General features: G+C 37.9%; 1 protein-coding gene across 1 annotated transcript in view; it reads right to left on the bottom strand.

Annotated features, from left to right (window-relative positions):
• Positions 1-8,399: 8,399 nt before the first annotated feature.
• Positions 8,400-26,059, bottom strand: part of LOC124711746 (probable 18S rRNA (guanine-N(7))-methyltransferase) — a 39,083-nt gene continuing 21,423 nt past the window's right edge. Inside the window, exons 4-6 of the mRNA XM_047241958.1 lie at positions 24,718-24,911; positions 9,229-9,461; positions 8,400-8,635 (exon numbers count right to left, since the gene is read on the bottom strand). Coding sequence (XP_047097914.1) covers positions 8,491-8,635; positions 9,229-9,461; positions 24,718-24,911 — 572 coding nt within the window. The 3' untranslated portion in view covers positions 8,400-8,490. The remainder of the gene's footprint in view (positions 8,636-9,228; positions 9,462-24,717; positions 24,912-26,059) is intronic.

Genomic DNA, 26,059 nt, shown 5'->3' with positions numbered 1-26,059 from the left:
CCTAGTACTCTTTGGGATCAAACTACTGACAGTGTTGTCAGGCAGCAGCATTTTACAGAAGTAGTCTCCAAAAGCAAAATACCATTCTGTAAACGAGAGCAGGATATCACAGGGCCGGCAATTGCATAAAAACCTTTCTGAATAATAAACGGATTTACCACGGCGAGGGGCTGGCCGTCCAAAGTATGTGAGACCATGAGGAACCGTGGTGCAGCTGGAAGCAATTGCCAATAGTGGTCCCTACTTTCTGCTCTGAAGTCTGATTGGCCAAAACGTCTGCATGTAAGAAAAGTGTGTTGTGGAGTGGGAGACTGCTCATGAAATCAAGGAGTCACTCAGCGACAGTTGTAGGGTGCACGAGACGAGATTGAAGCCCCTTGGGAGGAAATGGTGTAGAGGCGTACTTTGGAAGTTCATAATCAGGAAGCAGTAAGGTTATTCCAAAGATATGGAATGTTCAGAGGTGTTCAGAAGTGCGATCCCTTTTGCACGAGTGGGAAACATCGTAATCTATTGCTGGTTTTCGTAGTGGGTGTTGACATTAGCTAGGGTACGCGGACTGTTAAGTAAAAGGCCGCCTAACTGTCTGTGGCAAGTTGGAGGTGTTGCGGTTGTATAACAAATGAAGCAGACTTGGCAAGGTCTCTATGAAGAAGAATAAATTTAGTTCTGCGCATGTTTTCTCCCCACAAGCAGCACAGACAAACATGCTAGCACAAGCAGTATACCCCCCATGGCTGTTCTGACACACAATGACTTTTTTTTGGGGGGGGGGGGGGGGGGGGCAAGGGGGGGGGGGGAGACAAAACATGACAGGGAAGGAATAGAAGAGGGGAAACTGCATTTACAGCTTTGGAAAGGGGAAGTAACAAGAAACACGTAATTCAGTGCAGTTTATTGCTCTTTAATTGTGCTTCTCTGAATACTCACTATCCAAACGAGTCATTTGAAGCAATAACAATGCTTTCCATCAACTTTTCTTGGATGTGATCTTTCAGAAAGTTGTTTTCTTGCAAATTCCAGTGTGGTGTATGCATTTAATATGATCTTTTCTGTGACTTATCAATAGCTTCCCCAGGTGAATTCTGCACATCCAATTCACTCTGTGCCGTTTATGGATACAGCCTTTCTTTTCAATAGGGACCACATATTTTTTTAGGGTGTACTGGCAATGGTAATGGGTCAGCCTCACAGCTCTGTGGCCTACTTCTGCTGCTAAGCTGTCCAGTTCAAATTGATAGTAAAGGTACCAGTACCTGTGGCATCCGACTTCCTCCAACATCTCGACTTACGTATAGCAACCCAAAATTGAACTAGTGTTATTTTCTAGTTACTAGGCAATTTCTTCCTTCTTCGTGTTTGAATCAGAAATTTTTTCCCTTGAATGATAACTTACGTTACCCATTACAATCACACAAACCTCTTCTAGACCACGTTATACAGTGTAGTCAACCTGACCCCTACCACCCACTAGTGGGCATTCCAGCTTTTGTGGTGGGTGGCAATGGCAGGCACTTTAAAAATATTTTAATTCTGTTTTCATAAATTTTTGACATGAAGTATTTGGTAAAGCTTTATACTTTCACTTGACTACTTTACAAATCACCATTGCTAAGGAACCAGTGTGCAGTTAGAATATTTTATTATTAACAAATTAATGATATGATCTCTGCCCAAACTCTTTGCCTTTACATATGTCTGCTTGTGTCTGTATATGTGTGTGTGAGTGTGTGTGTGTGTGTGTGTGTGTGTGTGTGTGTGTCAAATCACCATTGCTAAGGAACCAGTGTGCAGTTAGAATATTTTATTATTAACAAATTAATGATATGATCTCTGCCCAAACTCTTTGCCTTTACATATGTCTGCTTGTGTCTGTATATGTGTGGATGGATGTGTGTGTGTGTGTGTGTGTGTGTGAACTACTTCAATATGTTATAATTTCCCTCTGAAAGCCCTTAGAAATGGGGAAGTTGTTTTAATGATCTCAGAACCTCTGGGAGAAAAAGAATTATCATCTGTTGTTGGCAAGTTGATGGTTGATTCTGTGCATAAGGTCCTTTGTCTGGTACAATGCCACGCTTGCTCGGTCATGGTAGTTCGTTTGTAGCCTCGTCGGTTGCAGGTTTGTGAGTCTGAGTGTGTCGTTCGGTCTCTGTGACAATGATGAGCAAATTAGTGATTTGTTCAGTCTCTATCTGGCAGAAACATGTAGTACACACTTTGAGATCAGGTTTTTATTGTGAAAACATATTGGCAGACTGACAACTGGCATTCTGGAGAGAATCCAATGTGCACAATATTCCAACAAAGGCAACAATTTTAGCGGTTGCAAAGAAGCTGGAGTCAACTAGTGTACTAAACAGTGACAATGGTAGACAAAGACACTGAGTGTAGCGGTTAACAACGATGTCCGAAGATATGTGGAGAATTCTCCAAGGAAACTGCTGCATTGATGAGAAATTAACATTGCTACCATAGAGAATGCACATGATGGAAGCATTGCAAGAAACAGAATATGAGAAAAGAACGCATTATTGCCAATGGCTTCAGGTGTTCAACATCCACATTTTCTTTCCGTAACTTGGATTACAGATGAGACTTGGCTCCATTTGCCACGTTACATCAACACACAAAACAGTAGATACTGTGTTAGTATAATCTCCCATAAAAAAAAACCACCACTGCAGAATGAAATGGTTAGTTTGCGGCACTTTGTGCCAACTTCCAGGATTTTTGGCCTTGTTTTCTTTGATACAACCATAGACACTACAGTTTACATTACATGGGTGGATTAATACATTTGTGGAGCAACTGTATGATAACAAACTTACAGATGGTTACTTCGAATAAGATGGAGCAACATGTCATACATTTAACACTTCCATGCAACTGGTAATGAGTGTCTTCGGAGACCAAATAATCTCAAAAAATTTCTGGCTCCCAATTCCATGACCTAACCATCCCCCTTTCATGCCTCTTGTGGTGGTATCTTAAAAGCTGAGTGTACAAGAAGAGAACCCACGCAACTGCAGAACTCCGTGAGGCCGCTACTCATGAAATAAGCAAAATTGGTGAGGATACATTTCACAGAATGTGGTGAAACCAGAACAGTCGTGCACTGACTGTGGTGGAGCGCACTTCCAACATTTGCTGTAAGGACTTTTTATGCATGCATGCCTGCACGTAATCTCCCAATTGTGAATTACCATCTCCCTAAATTGCAAATGTGTCCCATTATTAGGTCAAGTGTTATGACTCATTAAAGTAGTTCAGGTTTCTATGGATTCCATTGTTGTAACTAAAAGACAGATTATGAGAGTGATGTCAAGAAACACAGTTGGGTTCAGTACTGAACACTACTGATGAAAAAAATCAGGAGTGTGAACACAAGAATGATAACTTGTTGAAGCAGAGGTATCGTGTGAACAATTTTAATGTGACTCTGTGTGTGTGTGTGTGTGTGTGTGTGTGTGTGTGTGTGTGTTGCATTCTGTTACCCAAGCTCTTTACCTATTGTTTGTGTGCCTATTGACATTGCAGAACTTCTGCCTTTTGGTGAATCATCTCCTTTATTCCTAAATAATACTCCATTCTAAACTAGAACTTTCAGTATCAAACAATAGTAAATCTGGGATGGAATATATCTTTCAGTATTATTGAAAAACAAGTACGTGTGTTAGCTACATGTACACAATTTGTTGTATTATGAGGAGCAAGTAAATAAAAGCCAATGAAATAAGTAAGTCACTGTAGTCTACAGTCTCAGTTTGGAGTCTGTCCCAGACAAGAACAGTTGCATATCACCAAAGCAGTGAGCAAATGTACTTTAAAAACCTTCAATTTCCACACTTGTAAATAACTCCTAGATGCTTTAACTATGGAAACAAACACTTCAAATATGAGATTTCATGAAAAAGTTTATCAAAGCCTGGAACTGGCAGCTGAGAGCCCCTAGTAAAATCTGAAACATACATATATTTTGTGATGAATCCAACTCAGTGTTTTACTGGCAGTAAAAGAGCAATAAAGGTGGTAAATGGTAAAAAGGTGGTAAATGGTAAAAAGGTGGTAAATGGTAAAAAGGAAAGCTGTAGTATTCTTTCACTATTTGCAGCATTGTTGTGCTTGGAAATTGAGTATAAGATGAAATGGTCAGTTCCTAATTCGATTGAATACGAAATTCACGTTTGAATGACTTTTGAACCACTGGTGGAAAGAGTCGTGAAATTTTCTGCACACAGTAACTACATTACACAAAGACTAACTTATCAGAAACTGCAAGTAAACTAGATGCAACTAATTCTTGCTAATGGCCACAATGTCAATCAAGGATTATGACAGAGAATGGAAATTGTGATGATCATAACTCACTTGATGATAAGATCCAATCTGGATGCAGAAATGAAGGGTTTGTAGGAGTAGGTGTAACTGTTGTGAGGCTCTGAAATAAAAATTCTTAAACAATATCAGGAAATGTATGGGTATCAGAGGTGACTGTGGTGATATACTAGTCTCTCGCTAATCTGGTCATTCGTTGTATATATGGCTGCCAGATTATTGAATGTATATAAAAACATAGGGAATTTACATTATTAAATCCAAAGATACATTCATCTTCAAAGAAAACTTTGTCCCTGTATGTAATTTTTTGTCCTTGTGTACATAATTATACAGTAGAGCCACTCACTATGAAACATGTCCCAAGTTTTTAATTGTCACACTGATGATATGTGACAGCAGCACACTTTATCAAGTAACTGCATTATGAGCACTACATGCGTACTCCCACATACCTGTTGTTGCACGATGTATGCCAGGAAGATGTTTGCAGCTCCAGTATCAGCAGTGTGAGAAATCTTCATGCTGTCTCTTCCTATACGCTCTTCATCACTTTTATCAGTACTTCCCCGCACACTTTTGATAATCTCTTATAATCTCTTCATCTGTTGAAGTTTGATCTGTCCCTCAGTTTTCCTTTATCAGCCACTTGGCAACATCTTCACCATTACTTTCCCACCTCCTGGAAGCTTATAAAACAAGTCAACATACGAAGTATCCGAAATTGATGATCCCAAATTCACTGGCTCATCCATCACTGTCACTCAGTACTGGATCCAACTCTGCATCAATGTATGGGCACACTTTTGGGTTGTTTTAGGGAAGGAGACCAGACAGCGAGGTCATCGGTCTCATCGGATTAGGAAAGGACGGGGAAGGAAGTTGGCCGTGCCCTTTCGAAGGAACCATCCCGTCATTTGCCTGGAGCAATTTAGGGAAATCACGGAAAACCTAAATCAGGATGGCCGAACGCAGGATTGAACCGTAGTTCTCCCGAATGCGAGTCCAGTGTGCTAGCCACTGCGCCACCTTGCCGGTGCCACACTTTTCTACAGCTCTTTATAATCATAGCACTCTCCACTTTATCCCAGTTGACTGCTTTGCACACCTTCAGCATAGTCCCAGTAGAGTCGTCTTCACATTTGATCACCAAGGAGGTAAGAAATGTGTAATGCATGTTGCTAATGGCATTTAATTGCTTAAAACTGATTCCAAAATCCCTTAGTCCACAGGCTTAATCAGGGCTATCACACTGGATGGAAGAAAGAGTGCTTGTATACCATTGGATTTTATATAGTCACATCGGAAGGATGACCGGAAACACTGTCAGTAATGAGGACAGCTTTAAGTGAAAACTTTTTCTTCTTCAGCTCTTTTCTCACTGATGGTACCAATGTTTCATGGAACCACTGAGAGAATGTTTCCCTGTCCATCCACACTTTCTTCTGAGCACAGTATTGCACTAGTATTTATATCACAGTGTTGAAAACAACATGGATGTTGGGATTTACCAGTGACTATGAGCAGTAGTTTATGATCCCCATTTGTGTTACAATATGTCATAAACGTTACACAGTGTTCCTGTTGCCTGTATCCACGAGCTTCTTTATTGTTCCTGCCAGCTAATTTTTTTCAAGAAAACATCTGGTAAATGAGTCTGGTTCCAGGCATCAGCAGTTAAATCTTCTTTCTCTATTATCTTCCGTGTCTTGTTTACAAACTAATCAGCATCTTTTTCCATTAGCTGAGTGACTTTCTCCAGTGACTATTGGCTGCCAAATGCCATGTCATTTTTTTTAGTTAGATAGCCAACCCTCGCATGCTGCAATCAAGTTACTACCGCCACATTGTCTGTTACATGCAATTGCTTTCTCCTATCAGGCCACTGACTGGAATTCCTTTACTGCATTGTTGTATAAAACATCTATGAACACCTACATCCAGTTCTTCATTCTCACCTTTTTTTGCATAACCTACCATTTTCCCAACTCACTACCCATTTGGGTTGCATATTGTCTAATAACATAGTCTTTCTTTTTTATGTCAAACAGCTGCTTGTCCAGCACACTACTAAGCAGCAATGGCTTTCTACAAAAAACCTTCAACTTACCTGAAATTTTGAGTTTCTGCTCGAGGTCTAGCATAACTTGTTTCCTTTTACAAGACATAATGCTAAACTGTAAAGAACGTCACAATTTCAAATATGTATAGCATTGCTTAATGTTATAATTCAGTAACACTGTTGTGCATAATAATTCATTGTTGTGTGCCATTTCAGATATGGACCCAATTACCGAGAGACAGGACTACTGAAGACCAAATTAGCCAGAGTTTAGTGGAGTGGAATAAAGTAACCAAACAACATGGTTTTACATTCTGTCAACAATGCAATCATTGGAGAAAGAGCAGATTAGGGAAGGTAACTGGCCATAAACTTCAAAGGAAATACACTTGAGTTGCAGAAGAGCTAAATCCGGAGCCCCGTACAAGGATTTGAAATGACCGATTTCCAAACAAGAATCAAATGCCTTACCATTGCACCATCTTGCTCAGTAGTAAAGTAACTTCAGGCAAGTTGTAAAAATATATCATCAAGTTATAAAAAAAAAATACAGTGCTGCACAAATAGACCAATGGTTGTGAAAATTTTAATACTGAGGAGATTACTTAAACCTGAAATAAATGTTATGCCATAGATTAAATACAAGAAAATACATACATCTACAGAATTACACAACTGTACTAAATTTGTGAATTTAGTATGGCATGAAACCTGATGGCACTGCAATCAATGCCTTTAAATGTAATTCTTGGAACCAAAGATACGAAAGAAAAAAGGAAGGCGGAAGGAAGATTAGGGGTTAACATTGCACTGACAATTAGGTATATTAAAGATGGAGCACAGGAGGAATGAGGAAGGAAGTCCGGCGTTCCCTTTCAAAGCAACCATCCCAGCATTTCCTTGGAGTGATAGAGGAAATTATAAAAAACCTAAGTCTGGGTGGGCAGAAAGGGATTTGAACCATCATCTAGAGAGCTAAGCATTGCACCTCAGTCAATGAATAAGATTCTGGGGAATTTGTATCAAACTGGTTTATATACAAATACTGGTTTCATAACAGTATAACTGTTGTAGAAGCACATCATTATGATCAACTATATCAAAGTACTACACGCTCATTTCCTGAGGATCGGCTATATTGTCACACCCATACTCACACACATGCTGAAATTACTCAGTTTTGACGTTAACAAGAAATACTGATTTGGGTTATCTAAGCTAACTTCACTGGGAAGTTTAGTGTAATACTGATCTTTCCCATCACACAATTGAAATTTCAATCATTTAATACTGGTGCACCGCTATAGCCTTCTACAGGTTTCAATTAACTCCAGGTGAAGCAATTTCCATGAGCACTTTTTGCATACCTTATTTTTTTGTGTCTTTATTCTACCATTATATTTATAGCTCACTATTGACGAGACAGTGTAAGAAGATCCCCGACAGCTCACAGCCAGGTTTCAACCGTGAAGTGCTAGCGGCTGCATGCTGAAAAAAGTAGCCGTCTATAGAGCTGTGACAACACTGAGGCATTACCATAGCGATATTTACAGAATAGTATTATGTCATTGGTTGATAGAGGCATGCGACCCTGCAGACCCAACTCTCTATAACTGTCAGTGATTAAATTACACCGACTTAACTATAGTGTGTAACCATCCAACATCATTTCAACAACACTTTGAGACTGGAAACTGTACAGCCTCATCTATTACTTTATGAAACAAGTTTGTTTATCTCTGAGTGAGCAGAGTGATCTTTTTCATCTAGAAAGTTACCTGGTCCATGATTCATCAATAACTCAACAAACATAACTAATACAATGATCCAGCAAATTAATATTACTTTGAATTCACTTAGAAGAACATCAAAACCATCTGTCTGATATGTATGTTTATCTTATGATTATAAATAACTTAACTTAATGTACAGCAATTCAACCATATGACAAGTGGTTTACTTCTTGCATTATAAGTATTGAAGATTGAGTGACTATAAATATTTAAGAAAATGCTTTTATGTACGAAAACATACTGGTTTAATATCAATACAAGTTCAGATACTGTACACGGTTTTGGCATTAGTTTTTTTTAAAACCTTCCAGATCTCTTACGACCTGTGTATTTTGTGTCTATCCTTGTTTCTCTGCCCTGTCTTCTTCTCCGTTCTTTCTTTTCTAAAATCCAGTCTCTACTTTTTTTGAGAGATTTTCCACGGATTTTCTTCATTTGTTCCCTGAACACACACAAAAACACCATACATTTACAATCCTTCTGCCTGACAACAGATTTATAAAATAGTTCAAATCTTAACATTAAGAAGGAAACTACTGTTATCTGAAATTAAACAACCACCACTCATGATTAATGTTCCTTGCAAAAAAATACATACATACATACATACAAACAAACAAATCAGTATGTGATTGATGAAGGAGTGTGAAGTCCAATTTCTGCAGTTTTGACTGAAGTCCATATTTTTAATACCTACACAACACTTCACTTGTGGATGAAGGGTAGCAATCCGGCTCTTGCTCATTGCAGACGTGTGCCATTTTAACACCGCCTAAATTGGCAATTGGTAGGAGCAGGATTGCTGCCCTTCTTCCACAATTGAAACTATATACATAAAAAAGATCATTTTAATTAAAAAATGTGGAAATTGGACTTGCTCCCCTTTACTTCAGGTACAATTATGAACTTTCATACCGCAAAGAGCACAAGTTACAACCCTTTCAAGAACTACTGCAATATGATACCCAACTATAATGTTAAATAATATCTATTCCATCCAACAATGTAGATCAACATAAAAGGGGAGAATAAAACCTTTTACTGGTGTATGACACTCCGTTGGCATCCTCATCAGTACCAAGGGCTTTCGGTAATGGTACTGCTGCTCCTGTCATCAGAACTAAGAAGAATTTTTTTGCCTTTGTGCTGTTTGGGTAGTCCACAACAAGTCCTCCAAAGAATCCTGCCTTCATGGCTTGTGTTGTAACTAGCTCAATTTGATCACTGTTCTCAGGGTAAAACTGAAGAACAGCCCTTGCTGTTCGGTTCTGAAAACAAATAGAATAATGATAGTTATGTCAGCTAAAAGGAGATTTTTTACTTAAAATATACAGTCACTTTAATTGAAGGAATTATAACTTTCTTAACTCAGTATGTTTCTCGGTTAAAGTATAGTACTCTTTCAATAGTGATCTTGTTACAAACGGACTTTTAGACTAGGTTTCACACAGATAGATTAAAAGAATATGACTACACTTCTCCTGAAAGAACCATTTGGTTTTGCAAAGTCTTGGTAACTCCAATGCAAAATGAATGTAATGAATTTGTAAATGGTTCTACACAATTATTAGTTCAATAATGTGCACTACTACTTCACTACACTTGTCAAATTCAAAGAACACATAAAGGTACTCATTGTTATTTCTTCTACATGGTTTAAAAAATCAAAGGCCCAAATAAAAAATTGCATGTTGTTGTGTTTTAGTAAGTAATATGTTGTTTTACTTTAAATGGCTCTCAACGATATAGATACTTAGACTCTAGCTTTTGTAAACTGATTAAATCGGATGATTACCTGCACGCATGCTGTATATTTATTCTCTCATTCTTTCTCTATACATGCCCCACATGTTTTCCCTCTTTTCTGTGCTCACTCCCCTTCCTTGTGCATACTTTCTTGGCATTATTTACTTTTGTTTTTCTTCTCTTAGCATCAATTACTTTTATTCTTCTCCACACTCATTTACTTTGTTTTCTCAGCAGGCCTACCATATCCAGAAGTTTACCATTACTGTCAACCCTTATTCTTTCCTTGCAAAGCCCTAAACAGAGGGCGTAGGTACTATAATGCCAAGAATAAATCGTTTTTTCATCTTATGTATTCTTTTCCCACAGCTGACAATCTTAAAAATCTGTACCTATATGATTAATATTTTCCAGATGAATCTTGCTGCTCTGTGGCAAAGTGTTCAAGTACAAATTCAATAGTATGGGGTTTGATGCCCGGTCATCCCTAGGATTCTTATCTGTAATGATCACTTCTCTCAATTCCACACATTGAACTGTAGGTCCTCTTATTACTGGCTGAGTAAGCCAATTCAAAGTTCAGAGTAATGCAATGGCATATCACTTTCACAATGCCCTAGAAAATACTAAGTCAGGCAAGGGTCCTAGATTTGATGGAATCCACCCTAGATTCCTAAAAAATTGCAGAAAATACATAATAACATCGATAAGCAAATTTTTCTTCAACATACTTAAAGGATATATCTCTCAGAAACTCGAGAAATTGGAAGTCAACATAGTACTAGAACCAAAAAAACCAAAGAACATATCCATAAGTTACTGCCCTATAGCCCTACTGAATTCATGTAACAAACTCCTAGACAAAAAGATTCTAAAGTGTAGAGGCCCACTGATACTAGAAGACATTCCGGTTGAACAGTCTGCATTCAGACCTCATCGCGGTTCTGTTGACCAGGTACTCAGCCTAACAACTCACAATGAGGCTAGGTTTCAGAAACGGCTGAAAATTGCAGTGGTGTATATCGACTTGACTTGAGTGCAGCATACGACACAGTTTGGAGAGATGGTCTTATTTATAAACTTCTCAATGTGGTATCATGCAGCTGAGTAACATTCTTACTAAATGAATAACATCCCTATTAAGCAATATGCCCTGTGGTAGGCCTCAAAATATGACCTCAACAAAATTTGTATATGCTGGTGACCTTGCCTTTGCTGCCCACAATAATTTCATAGAGGACGGCAGCAAGATCTTATCGGAAGACCTTACTGTGACTGGACTAGACTAATGGCCTCAATTTCAAAATATAAATTTTTGTATACACTGCTGGTGTATTCTGTTTTATCCTTGTGACTCCATTGTGAAGTTTTATAACTTTGTTTTATACATATTATTTTTATATTCTGCACCAAATCCATGCTAAAGAAATAAAAATAAGTGCCTGGTAATGCACTGTGATGTTCAAACCAACCACCGAGGTGACCAGAGTTTTATCTTTTATCTAAATTTAAATTGTTCTGTGACTGTCTTGTGTGTTTGATACCTGAAATCAGTAAAGCAAAACATTCATTCTAAAGAAGAAAGTGAAGTGACATATCAAATTACCAACAGGCGACAGCATTCTGTGACAAATTATTATACCATAAGAAGTGTATGTTTAGAAGAATTTTAATATGTTGAAAAATAAACAATATATTAAAACTGTTTTAAATATCAATACAGCTGCTGAATTTACTCGGAACAAATATGTCAGCTACTATAGTGAGAAGTATATGTATTTCACATACGCATGTGCACTATGCATCCCAAAAAGTATGCTTTAAAAGCAGCAACTGATAAACTTTTATTGTTAGGAGACATAGTTCACACAACTAAGTCCTAAGAATATGGGTTACAGAAAAGAGTCGCACAATTAAATCCATGCTGTGGACTTTGCTGACACCTACAAATATCAGGTATAAATTCTGCAGAAAAAAAGCAACTTTGGGTTTGGTCACTGAAGCTCCAACATTACGACCAGTTTTCCTCATAGAATTGAAAGGAAATAGTTTCACCCTGAGAAAATACTGACACCAATAATAAATAACTTTCCAGAACCACAACTCCCAAATACAGTGTATTTACAGGGGTTAACACCAGTATGTCACGATTACTACCAGTTCTGACTGTACAATCTTATCATTGCATTTCTTCATAAGTGATTCTTTTACTTTACTTATCTAATGTTTTACACAATTTACAGGAATAGACTAATGACAGAGAAAACTCCATTTACACTTTGTTGAACACTAGAATGTTCGGAAAGGGTAGCAGGAGGTTTTTTAGCTAAGGTGGAATTCATAGTGAAGTACAAGCCCATAAAACTTGAGAAAGAAAGAAATTAGATGACTCACTTTACTAAAGAGTCATTTGTGTAAACTCTGAGTACATCTTATATTACTGCTTTATTAGGTTGCTAAAACCAACATATAACTTGCTAAAAATTATCTATGGTGATGTGTTTATCACACAGCCTACTATATGAACTTATTGCAGGCCTTCTGCGCAACTTTATGTTACAACTCAAACTATTTATTGTGACTTATCATTGTTTTTACTGTTTTATGAACTTGGAACTCTGTCCTTAAGCTATGAGAAGTTTCAATAAAATAAAACAGCTCACTGGCAGTGGACAAGCAATTTACTACAGACACATTCTTCTGGAAGGAACAAATATAAACACATGTGGCCTCTTATAGGTCCAACAACTTTGAAGTTGATCACCACTAACTAAATATATTTGGTACATACACAAATTTACATCATTAGTCTTGTTTCTTTTGTGTACACCCCATGTAATATTGTTCAGTGGGGAGCAAGAACACCTCCCCAGTAAACTGTTCTTGCAGTACCACTTTTGATGAGACTATAAACAACATAAAGACACAATTCAGGGTTGTGCATGAATACGCCAAGACAAACAGCGCCCTGGTAATGGGAATAATCCTGTAGTGTTGACGTCAAACAATGTGTTGACCACGTACGAAACTTAAAACTGTACCTGGGCTGATATTCAAACCCAGATAATTGCCTTTTGCAGGCAGTGTTCTACCAATTGGGCCACCCAAGTAAATCTTGCAAGGTGCCTAAAGCATGATTTAAAAACTTGATGATTTTGAGCATGAGCACTTGGAGTGCTCTGGCTCTTAATCGTGAGCAGAAAAGTTGTGGTGTGGTGGAGAGTGAGGGAAATGCATGTGCATCATGTGGTTGCAACAACATGTGAAATGCGGAATTGTGAAATAGGGGCTGGTCAGTACAGACAGTGGTGCTAGCTAATAGCAGCAATAGTGAGTCAGCATTGTGGAACCAATGATGTTTTTGTACTTCAATCCACAATATGAAGAATTTCATATTTTTACACAAAAAGATGCACTTGCAAAATAATTAGTATATCAGGACACACTGAATACATAAAAAGTAATACTTGGTAGTTGTAGCAGAATATTTTCACAAACTGCCATCATTACATATGACAATCATATGTCCTACACAGTTTATGACAGATGACATTCAAAGTCAGCTTGCAAAATTTTTTACAAAGAGTTTATTGCAATTACGGAAATTAATAATTTGTGTATCAACAAATGTAGAGCCTGTCATGCTGGAAAAAAAATCTCTGTTCATGGCACAACTCAATGGGAAAAAGAAAAAGTTTCCAGTGTACCAAATTTGTACTGATCTGTGGCTTGAAGTACCTGATCCGCAGTGCAACAGGGATATGAAGACATTCTAAATTTCTTCAAGTATTTCCCTCAGGATTGGGATACCAATGGAGGGGGTACAGTACTTGCAGATATGCGCCCACCATCTGCTTGTGGAGCATGTTTGCTGTGAAGCCTTGGCCCAAAGATTACACTTGTCAATGGGTTCTCCATTTCTCCTAAATCCACAGAGGCCCTAGATTGTGGTGAGGAATTAATATCCACCAGAGAATGAAGAAACTAGATAGTTAGATGGAACAACAACAGATGGTGTATAATTACTCAGACAATCGAAAAAGCGATTAGAATAACTTGCAACTTTTGGCAGTTTGGCCTGGTGGTGGGGATATGATGTCACTGCCCAGTTAACATGAAGAACGAGTCTGTTACACACCCGTGCCACTAATATGTTACCAGTTAGTGCACCCTGTTGCCATCCTGTCAGTGAACAGAAGCACATGCTGGCAAGCAACCTTTGCTTCTGCGTTCTTTTGCTCTCACTATGAAGTGCAGTTTGCATGTATGTGTTGGTGCACTCTTTGTTCACCAGTTGTTGTGAACTGGTATTATTGTACTGCCATTGTTTTAGTTGCAGTGCCGTATGTCTCACAATCTGCCATAAGAGAGATCATCCAAAAACAAATTCACTGGCTTCAAAAGTATCCAGAACAGCCACTGCTATTTTCATAGGTCTTCAGTACTGTGAATTAGAAAGGATAAAGAAATGAGGAATGATTAAGCATCACCAGGTCATTCTTTCTGGGAAACACCAGCCAGAAAAAGAAGTTGCGAGAGACGAATAATCAAGGACTCATTCCGGCAAGGTGCAATACAAAGTCATGTATGGAGATTATCAGCATAAAGAGTACCCTATCTTATGGATATAGGGTACTTATAAATGGTGAAACATCAAAATTTTTTATGACTTTATTAAATTCTATAGTCTTTCCTGATTACATTGATATATACATTATGGGGTTTCAAATGAAAAATGACCTATACATACCAAATTTTAAAGTTACAGTCACGTATGCTGCCACACCCCCTTTATTTCTGTTACAGAAACCAGTACTATTTTGAAAAAAATTGTGAACTTTCTGTTTCCAGCGATTATACGTATGATACACTGTATATGTTGGTAACAGTGCAGGTTTCTAGTGTCTGTAAATGATTATCTTTGCTAGTATTTACTTTTGTTTTGCTGAAGCAGTTTGCTCACATGTTACTGAATGTATGTTGCCCAAGTGCCGCATATATTTGTGGAAGTACATATCCTTTAGTGCGCAATAAATATGAACTATGCCACGCATCACGGAATTCAATAAAGGGAAATTCCGTGGTAGCCAGTTCACAAACAAAGCAAGCCACACTGTTGAAAGTAACCTATGTACAAGTTCTTCAGGGAAGGAACCGCCACATAGCACACCTCCTGGTGATTCAAATTTTTGTGTTAACAATGGCACTGCTTGTAGTGGATTTGTTGTTGGTGGTGTGGGCATCTTACCTTCTTTGATAAAAGAAGTGGCAAAATGTAAACAATGTGATGGTGTAGGTTGTCTGGAAATAACTAAACAACAAAGTAGCAGGAAGGTTTTAGTGTCTAAATTTGTTGTTCTGTGTAGATCCTGCAATAAATCTACCCTGAAAATTACTTCAAGCATTGTGCATATTTCGTATGATGCAAATTTGAAGCTAGTGCATGCAATGTGTGCAACAGGAAAAGGAAAAAAAGGCTGTGCAAACATTCTGTGGTTTGATGGACCTTCCTCCTCCTCCCAGAGGTTCAGCAGGTACATAAAAATACTTTTAGGTGCCTTGACAGTTGTGTCTAAAGCATCTATGAAACATGCAGTAGAAGAAACTGTAAGTATTAGTGGAACCATGGACATTGTGGTTGCACTTGATGGGACATGGCAACATCGAGGACATCGTTCCTTGAATGGTGTTGTAAGTGCTACTTCTCTGGAGAATGGAAAAGTTGTTGATGTGGAGCGTTTACCTAAGTACTGCCACACCTATCATGGTAACACTGAAGGACATACTGAACATAATTGTTCTAAGACTTATGATCGTTACAGAGGATGGAGTGTGATGGAGCTCTACAAATATCTCAGGGGTCGGTGCCCATTTATAACGTTACATATACGAAGTACTTACATGATGGGGACTCTAAAGCTTTCAATAAAATTAATGAGTTCAATGTTTATGGTGATGCTTTGGTAACAAAACTGGAGTGTTGTGGACATATGCGAAAAGGGGATGGGTGCTAGATTGAGGAAGATACGAGGAGAAATGAAAGGAAAGTTGCTATCTGATGGAAAATGTCTGTCTGGCCAAGGCAGATTGACAGAAACTGAAATAGACCTCCTTCAGAGTTGTTATGGGCTGGACATTAGACGAACTGCACCTCTGAACGATGTTACAGCAATGATAAAAGCTGTATGGGCCACCTACTTTCATAAGTTGTCCACAGATGACCACCCTGTTCAAGGACTTTTTCCCTCAAGGAGCAAAAGAAGTGGTCAAACATACCATCATAAACATTCTCTTCCTGAGCTTGTTATGAATGAAATAAAACCAATTTTTAGAGACCTGAGTGACCGTGGTTTACTTGGTAAATGTCTTCATGGGGGCACTCAGAATACAAATAAAAGTTTCAACAATTCCATATGGGAAAGATTACCCAAGAATGGTTTTGTATGATTAAATACATTAAAAGTTGGTGTACTAGATGAAATTACATGTTTCAATGATGGAGTGATAGGAAGGTTGGAAATCCTGAGAAATTTAGGCATAAAATGTGGCTCTAATATGGAAGATCAATTGCTTGCATGTGACAGATGAGTGCACGAAGCTGAAAAATTCACTCGTCAAGTTACCAAAGAAGCAAGAAGTGCTAGAAGGAAAGCCAAGAGGAAGCTTGAAGATGATGAAATGCTGCAGGATGAAGACTATGCTTCAGGAATGTTTTGATGCACAGTTTAATTGGACTCATATCTTCATTCACAATTTCCCTGAAGTTGAATTTTTCAGAATTCAGGTACAAATATTTCATAAAGTTTATAAAGCATTGCTCTAATGTTTTTCTGTAACTTGCAATAGTCCATAATTATGTAGTAGACCTAGAACTAAATTATAGAAAAATAACATTTTTATTAGGAAACAAATTATAAAAATTAAAATGTAAGATGTGATATTTTTTATCCTTGTAATATACATAATAGGTGGAATTAAATAGGACTAGTACCTCAGCCATCATGTCATGCATATCTGATAAAAATTTGGTCTTCTTCAAATGTATAACATTGGATTAAATGATACCTCAATTTGAGGAAGCATTTTGGGAAAAAAATTGGATCAATTTCTTTATAATTTTTTTCAATAACCCTAAGGAGGTTTAAAAATATTCAAAATACTTCTAATTTGATTAGAAAGTGTGCTGCATTACCCGACATCAACAAAAAATCTGTAAAACATATACATTATAAACAGTGACTGAAAGAACTAGGTGTTGATTTTTACACAATACTGAGCTGGAAAAGTATCCTGTATCCTTAAACAAGATTCTTTTTACCCTCAACGTACCGGGGTATTTAATGAGAGTAGGTAAACTTCGAAATTGTCTGCACAAGCTTGGTTTCCAGCAAAAAACAGTTTTTGTCTCTGAAATCCTTCATCAAGGGAAGTGATGTAGCCTGGAGATGTCAGTGTCAACATGCCACATGAGAAGCATTTTTTTTTAATGAGATTGTGTGGCTTGACGAAATGTGGTTTAATGCTGCCACATGTGGACAAAAGGCTGAATGGAGCAAACAGCCAACAAAAGCACCAATAAGAAAGAAAATAATGGCAAAATTAACATCTTCCACACTGACTCTGCTCGTGGTTGCATCCCAAATTGTTTATTACGGTTTCATTCCAAGCAGCAATCTGACTATCATGGGGTAATGAACACCTCAGTTTTCAGAGAAAGGTTTTCCAATTTGCTCCTATAATTCCTTGAATTCAATGGTGGTAGTGGACAATGGTAAAAGGATACACATAACCAGGGTTCTTCCACACATACACTCATTGCACTCCCACTGAATGTATATGGGAGATTAGTTATATGGCAAGAAACAATGAAAAGTGGAATCTCAGTGAGATAAAAATGCTGTCAGTAGCAGCTATCACAAATATTACCCCAAAGGGTTGGCCTTAAATTGTTGGCCATACTAAGGTGGTAGTCAAAGGAACATGGATCTGTGAAGGATTGGTTGGAGGAACAAATCTAAGGGATTTCTGTCAGCTCCAGCACTAGTTCCGCACTGAAGGGAGATGTCAGTAATGATAATTCACTTCGAGTCGCACTGCTCATACCATAATCTCAAGTACTTATACAGGGTGTTACAAAAAGGTACAGCCAAACTTTCAGGAAACATTCCTCACACACAAAGAAAGAAAATATGTTATGTGGACATGTGTCCGGAAATGCTTACTTTCCATGTTAGAGCTCATTTCATTACTTCTCTTAAAATCACATTAATCATGGAATGGAAACACACAGCAACATAATGTACCAGCGTGACTTGAAACACTTTGTTACAGGGAATGTTCAAAATGTCCTCCGTTAGCGAGGATACATGCATCCACCCTCCATCGCATGGAATCCCTGATGCGCTGACGCAGCCCTGGAGAATGGCGTATTGTATCACAGCCGTCCACAATACGAGCACGAAGAGTGTCTACATTTGGTACCGGGGTAGCGTAGACAAGAGCTTTCAAATGCCCCCATAAATGAAAGTCAAGAGGGTTGAGGTCAGGAGAGCGTGGAGGCCATGGAATTGGTCCGCCTCTACCAGTCCATCGGTCACCGAATCTGTTGTTGAGAAGCGTACAAACACTTCAACTGAAATGTGCAGGAGCTCCATCATGCATGAACCACATGTTGTGTCGTACTTGTAAAAGCACATGTTCTAGCAGCAAAGGTAGAGTATCCCGTATGAAATCATGATAACGTGCTCCATTGAGCATAGGTGGAAGAGAACATGGGGTCCAATCAAGACATCACCAACAATGCCTGCCCAAACGTTCACAGAAAATCTGTGTTGATGACATGATTGCACAATTGCGTGCGGATTCTCGTCAATTGGGCCAACTGGCGGTGAATTGAGGAAGTACAGTACATACTGTGTTGTAGTTGTTGTTGTTGTTGTTGTTGTGGTCTTCAGTCCTGAGACTGGTTTGATGCAGCTCTCCATGCTACTCTATCCTGTGCAAGCTTCATCTCTCAGTACCTACTGCAGCCTACATCCTTCTGAATCTGCTAAGTGTATTCATCTCTTGGTCTCCCTCTACGATTTTTACCCCCCACGCTGCCCTCCAATACTAAATTGGTGATCCCTCGATGTCTCAGAACATGTCCTACCAAACGATCCCTTCTTCTAGTCAAATTGTGCCACAAACTACTCTTCTCCCCAATTCTATTCAATACCTATGCGATCTACCCATCTAATCTTCACCATTCTTCTGTAGCACCACATTTCGAAAGCTTCTATTCTCTTCTTGTCCAAACTGGTTATCGTCCATGTTTCACTTCCATACATGGCTACACTCCATACAAATACTTTCAGAAACGACTTCCTGACACTTAAATCTATACTCGATGTTAACAAATTTCTCTTCTTCAGAAACGCTTTCCTTGCCATTGCCAGTCTACATTTTATATCCTCTCTACTCCGACCATCATCAGTTATTTTGCTCCCCAAATAGCAAAACTCCTTTACTACGTTAAGTGTCTCATTTCCTAATCTAATTCCCTCAGTATCACCCGACTTAATTCGATTACATACCATTATCCTCGTTTTGCTTTTGTTGATGTTCATCTTATACCCTCCTTTCAAGACACTGTCCATTCTGTTCAACTGCTCTTCCAAGTCCTTTGCTGTCTCTGACAGAATTACAATGTCATCGGCGAACCTCAAAGTTTTTATTTCTTCTCCATGGATTTTAATACCTACTCCGAACTTTTCTTTTGTTTCCTTTATTGCTTGCTCAATATACACATTGAATAACATCGGGGATAGGCTACAACCCTGTCTCACTCCCTTCCCAACCCCTCGACTCTCACTACTGCCATCTGCTTTCTGTACAATTTGTAAATAGCCTTTCGCTCCCTGTATTTTACCCCTGCCACCTTCAGAATTTGAAAGAGAGTATTCCAATCAACACTGTCAAAAGCTTTCTCTAAGTCTACAAATGCTAGAAACATAGGTTTGCCTATCCTTAATCTTTCTTCTAAGATAAGTCGTAGGGTCAGTATTGCCTCACGTGTTCCAACATTTCTACGGAATCCAAACTGTTCTTCCCTGAGGTCGGCTTCTATCAGTTTTTCCATTCGTCTGTAAAGAATCTGCGTTAGTATTTTGCAGCTGACTTATTAAACTGATAGTTCGGTAATTTTCACATCTGTCAACACCTGTTTTCTTTGGGATTGGAATTATTATATTCTTCTTGAAGTCTGAGGGTATTTCGCCTGTCTCATACATCTTGCTCACCAGATGGTAGAGTTTTGTCAGGACTGGCTCTCCCAAGGCTGTCAGTAGTTCTAATGGAATGTACATACTAATGGAAGTACACACTGACGAAACTAAAATGAGCTCTAACATGGAAATTAAGCATTTCCGGACACATGTCCACATAACATCTTTTCTTTATTTGTGTATGAGGAATGTTTCCTGAAAGTTTGGCCGTACCTTTTTGTAACACCCTGTAAAATAATCACTCACTTATGTGCCCCATTCAGTCTTGCCATTGTGTATTATTAAATAATGCTTCACTGACTGACTGTTATCAACCACATGCTGAAAGTAAGTGTGCCACAGTCACCTCATACTGACAGCAGACTCCCCCTCCAGTTGCTCTATGCAGGACTATCAAAACTTGCCAGTAACTTACACTCCACTGTCAGGGTAAAGGAATTCCATTTCAGTTTCAACATGGTAGTTGAGAAAGACTCCAGCAGGTATTCAGAATTGGAGGTTCCTTCAAGTGAGGAAGGAAAGAGAAGAGTTGGAGGAAACAGGATTAAATCAGGAATTAATTAGTAAATTTACACAGAGTGTTGGTTCAAAGAATGAAAGGAAAACAAACAACAAAAAGTCAGGAAAGTGTTCATATGAATTCAGTTGTTGCAGTTCAAGTGATATGAAAAGCAAGTAACAAGAAATGAGACCCAATAAAATAACCTAAGACAGAAGAGGATGATAAAATTTCTTAGCTGTCTCCCTCAAGGTTAAAACGGAGTAAGATGTGATGTAATTATTTATTTTGAACTTTTCTTCTCATATCAGGTGCAAAAGTACTGATGAATACATCTGTACTAATAATAAATCTGTAGAACTGTCCTGCCTGCCATTCTTTTTGAACATGCTTCTGCAAAACTGTTAGATGAATCTCCATAGGGTTTTCACAAGCAATTTGTGCATTGCTTGGGTCACCGCATAGGCTTTATTTTCATCAAAATCATATAACAAAAAATGATATTGTGATTTAAAGTTTTATCTAAAACTGTCATATATATCCGTCTGAACATTTTAATCTCTTTCATGGGGGTTTCATGGTAACTTGAGCACTGTATCTGCTTTATCTCCTCAGAATCTGATCACGGAAAAAAAGGTAATGTAATTTATAGTTTTATCATACTAATATTATAAATGTGAAAGTAAATCTGTCTTATGTTTTCATGACTAGCTTGCAATTACGCAAATTAGGGAATAATATTTACTTTTTGTAAAAGCTATTTAGTCTCTTGACTTTTCATCTTTGTCATATTTGTGAAAATAGTTTTATTGGTTAATATATGTTTCGTGATACAATTCAAAGTAATGACTCCAAAGCTTATACAATTTTCAATATGTAACTCATATTTTCACACTATGTGTTGCATAATTTCAGCACATTTTCCTGCTCGGCCTTCACGGATTTCAATGAAATTTTACGTGAACATTCCCACACGTCCCTGATGAGCACTGGTATGGTTTAACGTTAAAATGTGATTATTTTCTAACTGATTTTGCAAAAAAAACTATGTTCCATAAAATTTTCCACACTGGGCTGATTAGAAAGGTCAGGGTTTTAACCACAAAAAAGTGTATTTTGTTATACAATGCAGGCTAACAATGCCAGATAATTTAAATCAAACCAGGGTATGAAAAATGTAAAATTGGATTCTTATATCTCAAAGTACGTGCATGCTGAACATGAAACTTAATATTCAATAGCTTGATAGCACAAGGATATGGAATAAAAAATTCCAATCACTTACTGTTTTCCAATAATCTACAAATTTGTCGATAAGAAGACAGCTTCTGTGAAAAGGTGGAAAATAGGTGGTACATTCAACAATCCCCCCCCCCCCCCCCCCCCCCCCCCCCCCCCCCCGGACAATGGGTTCAATTTTCAACACGAGCCAACAATGCTACGTAAATTAGAACAAAACAACCAAAAACACAACATTTGTGAATGAAGATTTAACTTTGGTTTCTTATATCTCGTTAATTGAAGGCGCGGCACATTTGAAACTTTGGACAACAACAACTTAGCAACATAAGGTTTTGCAATGTAAAATACCAGTCACATACTGATTTCCAAATTTCTGCAAAATCAATTCATAACAAGCAACCAGAAAATAATGTTCTATTTTTCAACATGTGCTAACAATACTTGAAAATTCTGGATGAATTTCAAGGAATGTACCATGGTAACGGGCCACATTTCAACAACCAGTTGATCATGTTTTGTTTGCATGTATTTTTTATTTATATATTTACAAGTAATATCTCACTATATTGCATTGGTCCACACGGACATGTTTACTTACAGCCTATGCTATAATCTCATCTCACACGCCTCCTACTGCAGAAACGGCTGAAGTAAAAAATTAAGTCTTCCTTCAATATCATCATCTGGCTGACAGTATAAACTTCAAAAACGAACTACACAAAGTGGCTCAAAAATTTGAAATACGTAAGCTGCAATTTTGAGAAGTTTAAAATCAAAACTGATACTAGTTTTTGCTTGTCATCTGTGTGAGATACTCGTACAGACTTGAGAACCAGAGATAAGGTACTTAGCAGATGGGTTTGCAAGCAGACAGGTAGCACACCACCATGCAGCTTTGTAACCTAAATTAAGAAATCAAATTACAGGCTTGGAAACACAGATGAAGAAACCTATCCTTGGCTAGTATTGCACAGCTTTCGGACATTATCCTTATAGTGTGACACAACTGCCGCTTCACATTTTTGTCATCTTCGACCAACACAAAATAGTAAGATATTCTTGTAAATCTAAAAATAAAAACCGCACACAATGAAACATGGTCAACAGGTTGTTGAAATGTAGTCCATTGCCATGATACATTCCCTCAAATTTGTTCTTAATTTTCAGGTATTTTTAGTACACACTGGAATATCAAACATGATTTTCTGGATGCTTGAAAAAATGTTCTTTCCAACTGTGAGTAGTCTAAAATCAATTTGCAAAACAGATTTTCTAAAAGCAAACTGAATGTTATCTATTTTATAATTTTTACAAAAAAACAAGTTTGAACCAATTTTGTAGAAATTTGGAAAGCAGTATGTGACTGATGTTTTATACTGCAAAAGCCTTAGGTTGCTAAGTTGTTGTGACCCAAGTTTCATATTTATCGTGAATTTAGTCAATGAGATAAGAAGCCAAAGTTAAAATTTTAATCGCAGTTTGATTTTTCTGAGTATTTTGACCCCACAATTGGAAATTAAACCCCACTGTTTTTGGGGAGGGCAGGCGATGGGGCTTAAAACACATTGTTTTCGAAGCTTTAACAGAAAACCATATTTGTAAAAGAAGTGTCAAATATATCCTGTTTTACCTTTTCACAAAAAATCATCAACTTATCAACAAATCTGTACACTGTTGGAAAATAGAAGTGAAATGAAATTTTGTAGTCCACATCTTTGTGCTATTAAGCGACTGCACATTAAGTTTCATGTTCAGTACGCGTTGTACTCCATGAGATAAAAGTATCCAAATTTTACAATTTATCTCATGCAGTAATTTCAGCCACAACTTTGAGTCAAAGTATCTGGCATTTTTTAGCCTCCGACGGATAATCGAATACACTTTTTCTGTGGTTAATACCATGGTCTTTCTAATGAGCCCAGTGTGGAAAATTTTTTTGCAAAATCAAGTAAAAAATCACAGCATTTTTTACCTTCTTACCACATCTTCAACTGTGCATTTAACGTATTCAGCATTTGAAAATGGTATGTAAATGAAAAATTATATTTGAGAATCTTGTGTTTTTAGGGTACCACAAGCCAAGTTTAATGTTCATCACATCTTTAGTCCCCGAGATATAAGAAGCCAAACATTGAGAATTTTTGGGGCAATTTTGCTAAAATTTTATGGCTGCATATCACTCATAAAATTCTTTTCATTAGTATTCTTAAGAGAATGCGTAAAGTTGTACAATATGGCACAATTTCATTTCTTTCAACAAAATAATGCCTTAGATATAACAGCTCAAAATTGCCAGAAATTCATGTTTGTTCTGTGCAAAGTTGTGCATGGAGTCAAACAAGTGACTACCTCTGCCAGTATTGCTTCTACTAATATCCACTGGGGACACGTGTGAGTGTACACATAAAATATCAATGAAATCCACAATGGTCAAACAGGGAGGCATAGGTGAGGTGATGTGAAATGACACAGCTACTTCAATAGCACGATGCATTAATGCACACTCCTGCCCATGCCCCTCTGTATGCACTGCTCAGCAGCAATGCTGTACATGCCAATGCATCATGTTTTGTGATAGCTTGGGAGGGGGGAGAACGGTGTGCATATCATGAGCTATGCCTACCCAAACACGCAGACAAGTGAGAGCAGTCGATTTAATTTCATGTACAATAGCTTGCTTGCTCAGCACCACTCTTCATACGACAATACTGATATGTGAGCACAGCCGTGGGTAACAGCTGGTACAAAATAATACAAAGAACCACGACTCACCAGACATGCGTATAATGTACTGAAAAACTTGTACAGTCGTTTAACAGGATTGTGACTTCTTTTATCAGCATTGCATAACCACTGTAGGGCACTAATACTGACAGCTCCATCAAACGAGCCAGCTCGGAATGGTACTCCATGGCCAAGGTCACCAAGAATCAAATCACCTTCCACCTCCCTCTCTAGTGCAATTTCTATAAAAAGCAACATGAAAATCATGAAAATTATCTTTTTGCCACACACACACACACACACACACACACACACACACACACACAAAATAATATTAATCTATAACTACGGAAATAAATAATTTGTTCACACAAGCAGCCTTTAAAAAGCTGTCTCAATGTCTGTGTTCTGAAACACAAAGAACACAAATGATATACTGAATATCAACTTCACCATAATATGAAAGGTCAAGTTTCCTTTCTACAACATTTCACAAGAAAACTTTGAGCAGAAGGAAACTTAACTGCTGTAAAACAGAAATTTCGCCCACATCCATTTATAATTACTAAAATGGAACTTCAACTGTGATTTAAGTGCTGCGAAGCTTTAAGAATTTCAGATTTTTGTTTCAGATGTAATTTTTGAGAGAGACTACTAGTAACTAACAATTTAAGAGACTATAATCCAATCTAATCTAACCTGTCATCTAATCTCTAAGATTAGCAGTGCTTTTCACATATTAAATGCAAAAATCAGTTCATGAGAATTAAGTGACCAACACATATGCAGAGTGAACTGTCACCTAACACTAATACAAGCAACCAGAGGCACTTCTGTCAACTTGTATCAAGTGTACATAGCAGACAACAGCACATTCACATTTAAGAACAGTACTTGCTCCCATAGTTTGGTAGGTGGGAGAGTTATATTTGTGTCTTTGTTGTTCACAGACTGTGGTAAAATTTATATAACTTCAAGTTCAGAATCCAGAAGGCTCAGGCGGAGATAGTGAATGACTATGACATCCACCAATGACAAACACACACTGATAAGCGAGATCATTATCACCAACAACCTACTATTGTTATAAACCCATCTAGGCAATAGCAGCGTCACCTGGTGAGGAATAACTGATAGTCAGACACGCACACGTTGCATGTAGTATCAGTGAGCAGGCTGTCTGTGTGTAGAATGAGGAAGGCTTACAATCAATCTAAGTTTGACCAAGGGCAGACTGTGATGGCCTGGAGGATCTGGTCAAGTATTTGAAAATTGAATGATTTGCTGGTTGTTCAAGGAGTGCTGTGCTGAGTGTCTTCAACACATGGCAAAACCAAGTTGAAACCATCTCCAGATGTCATGGGGCTGAACAACCACAGCTCAATATAGA

Source organism: Schistocerca piceifrons, chromosome 8, assembly GCF_021461385.2.
Source record: "Schistocerca piceifrons isolate TAMUIC-IGC-003096 chromosome 8, iqSchPice1.1, whole genome shotgun sequence".
Classification (NCBI taxonomy): domain Eukaryota; kingdom Metazoa; phylum Arthropoda; class Insecta; order Orthoptera; family Acrididae; genus Schistocerca; species Schistocerca piceifrons.
The sequence above is the reverse complement of the archived record's forward strand: the minus strand, read 5'-3'. Positions and strand labels throughout refer to the sequence as shown.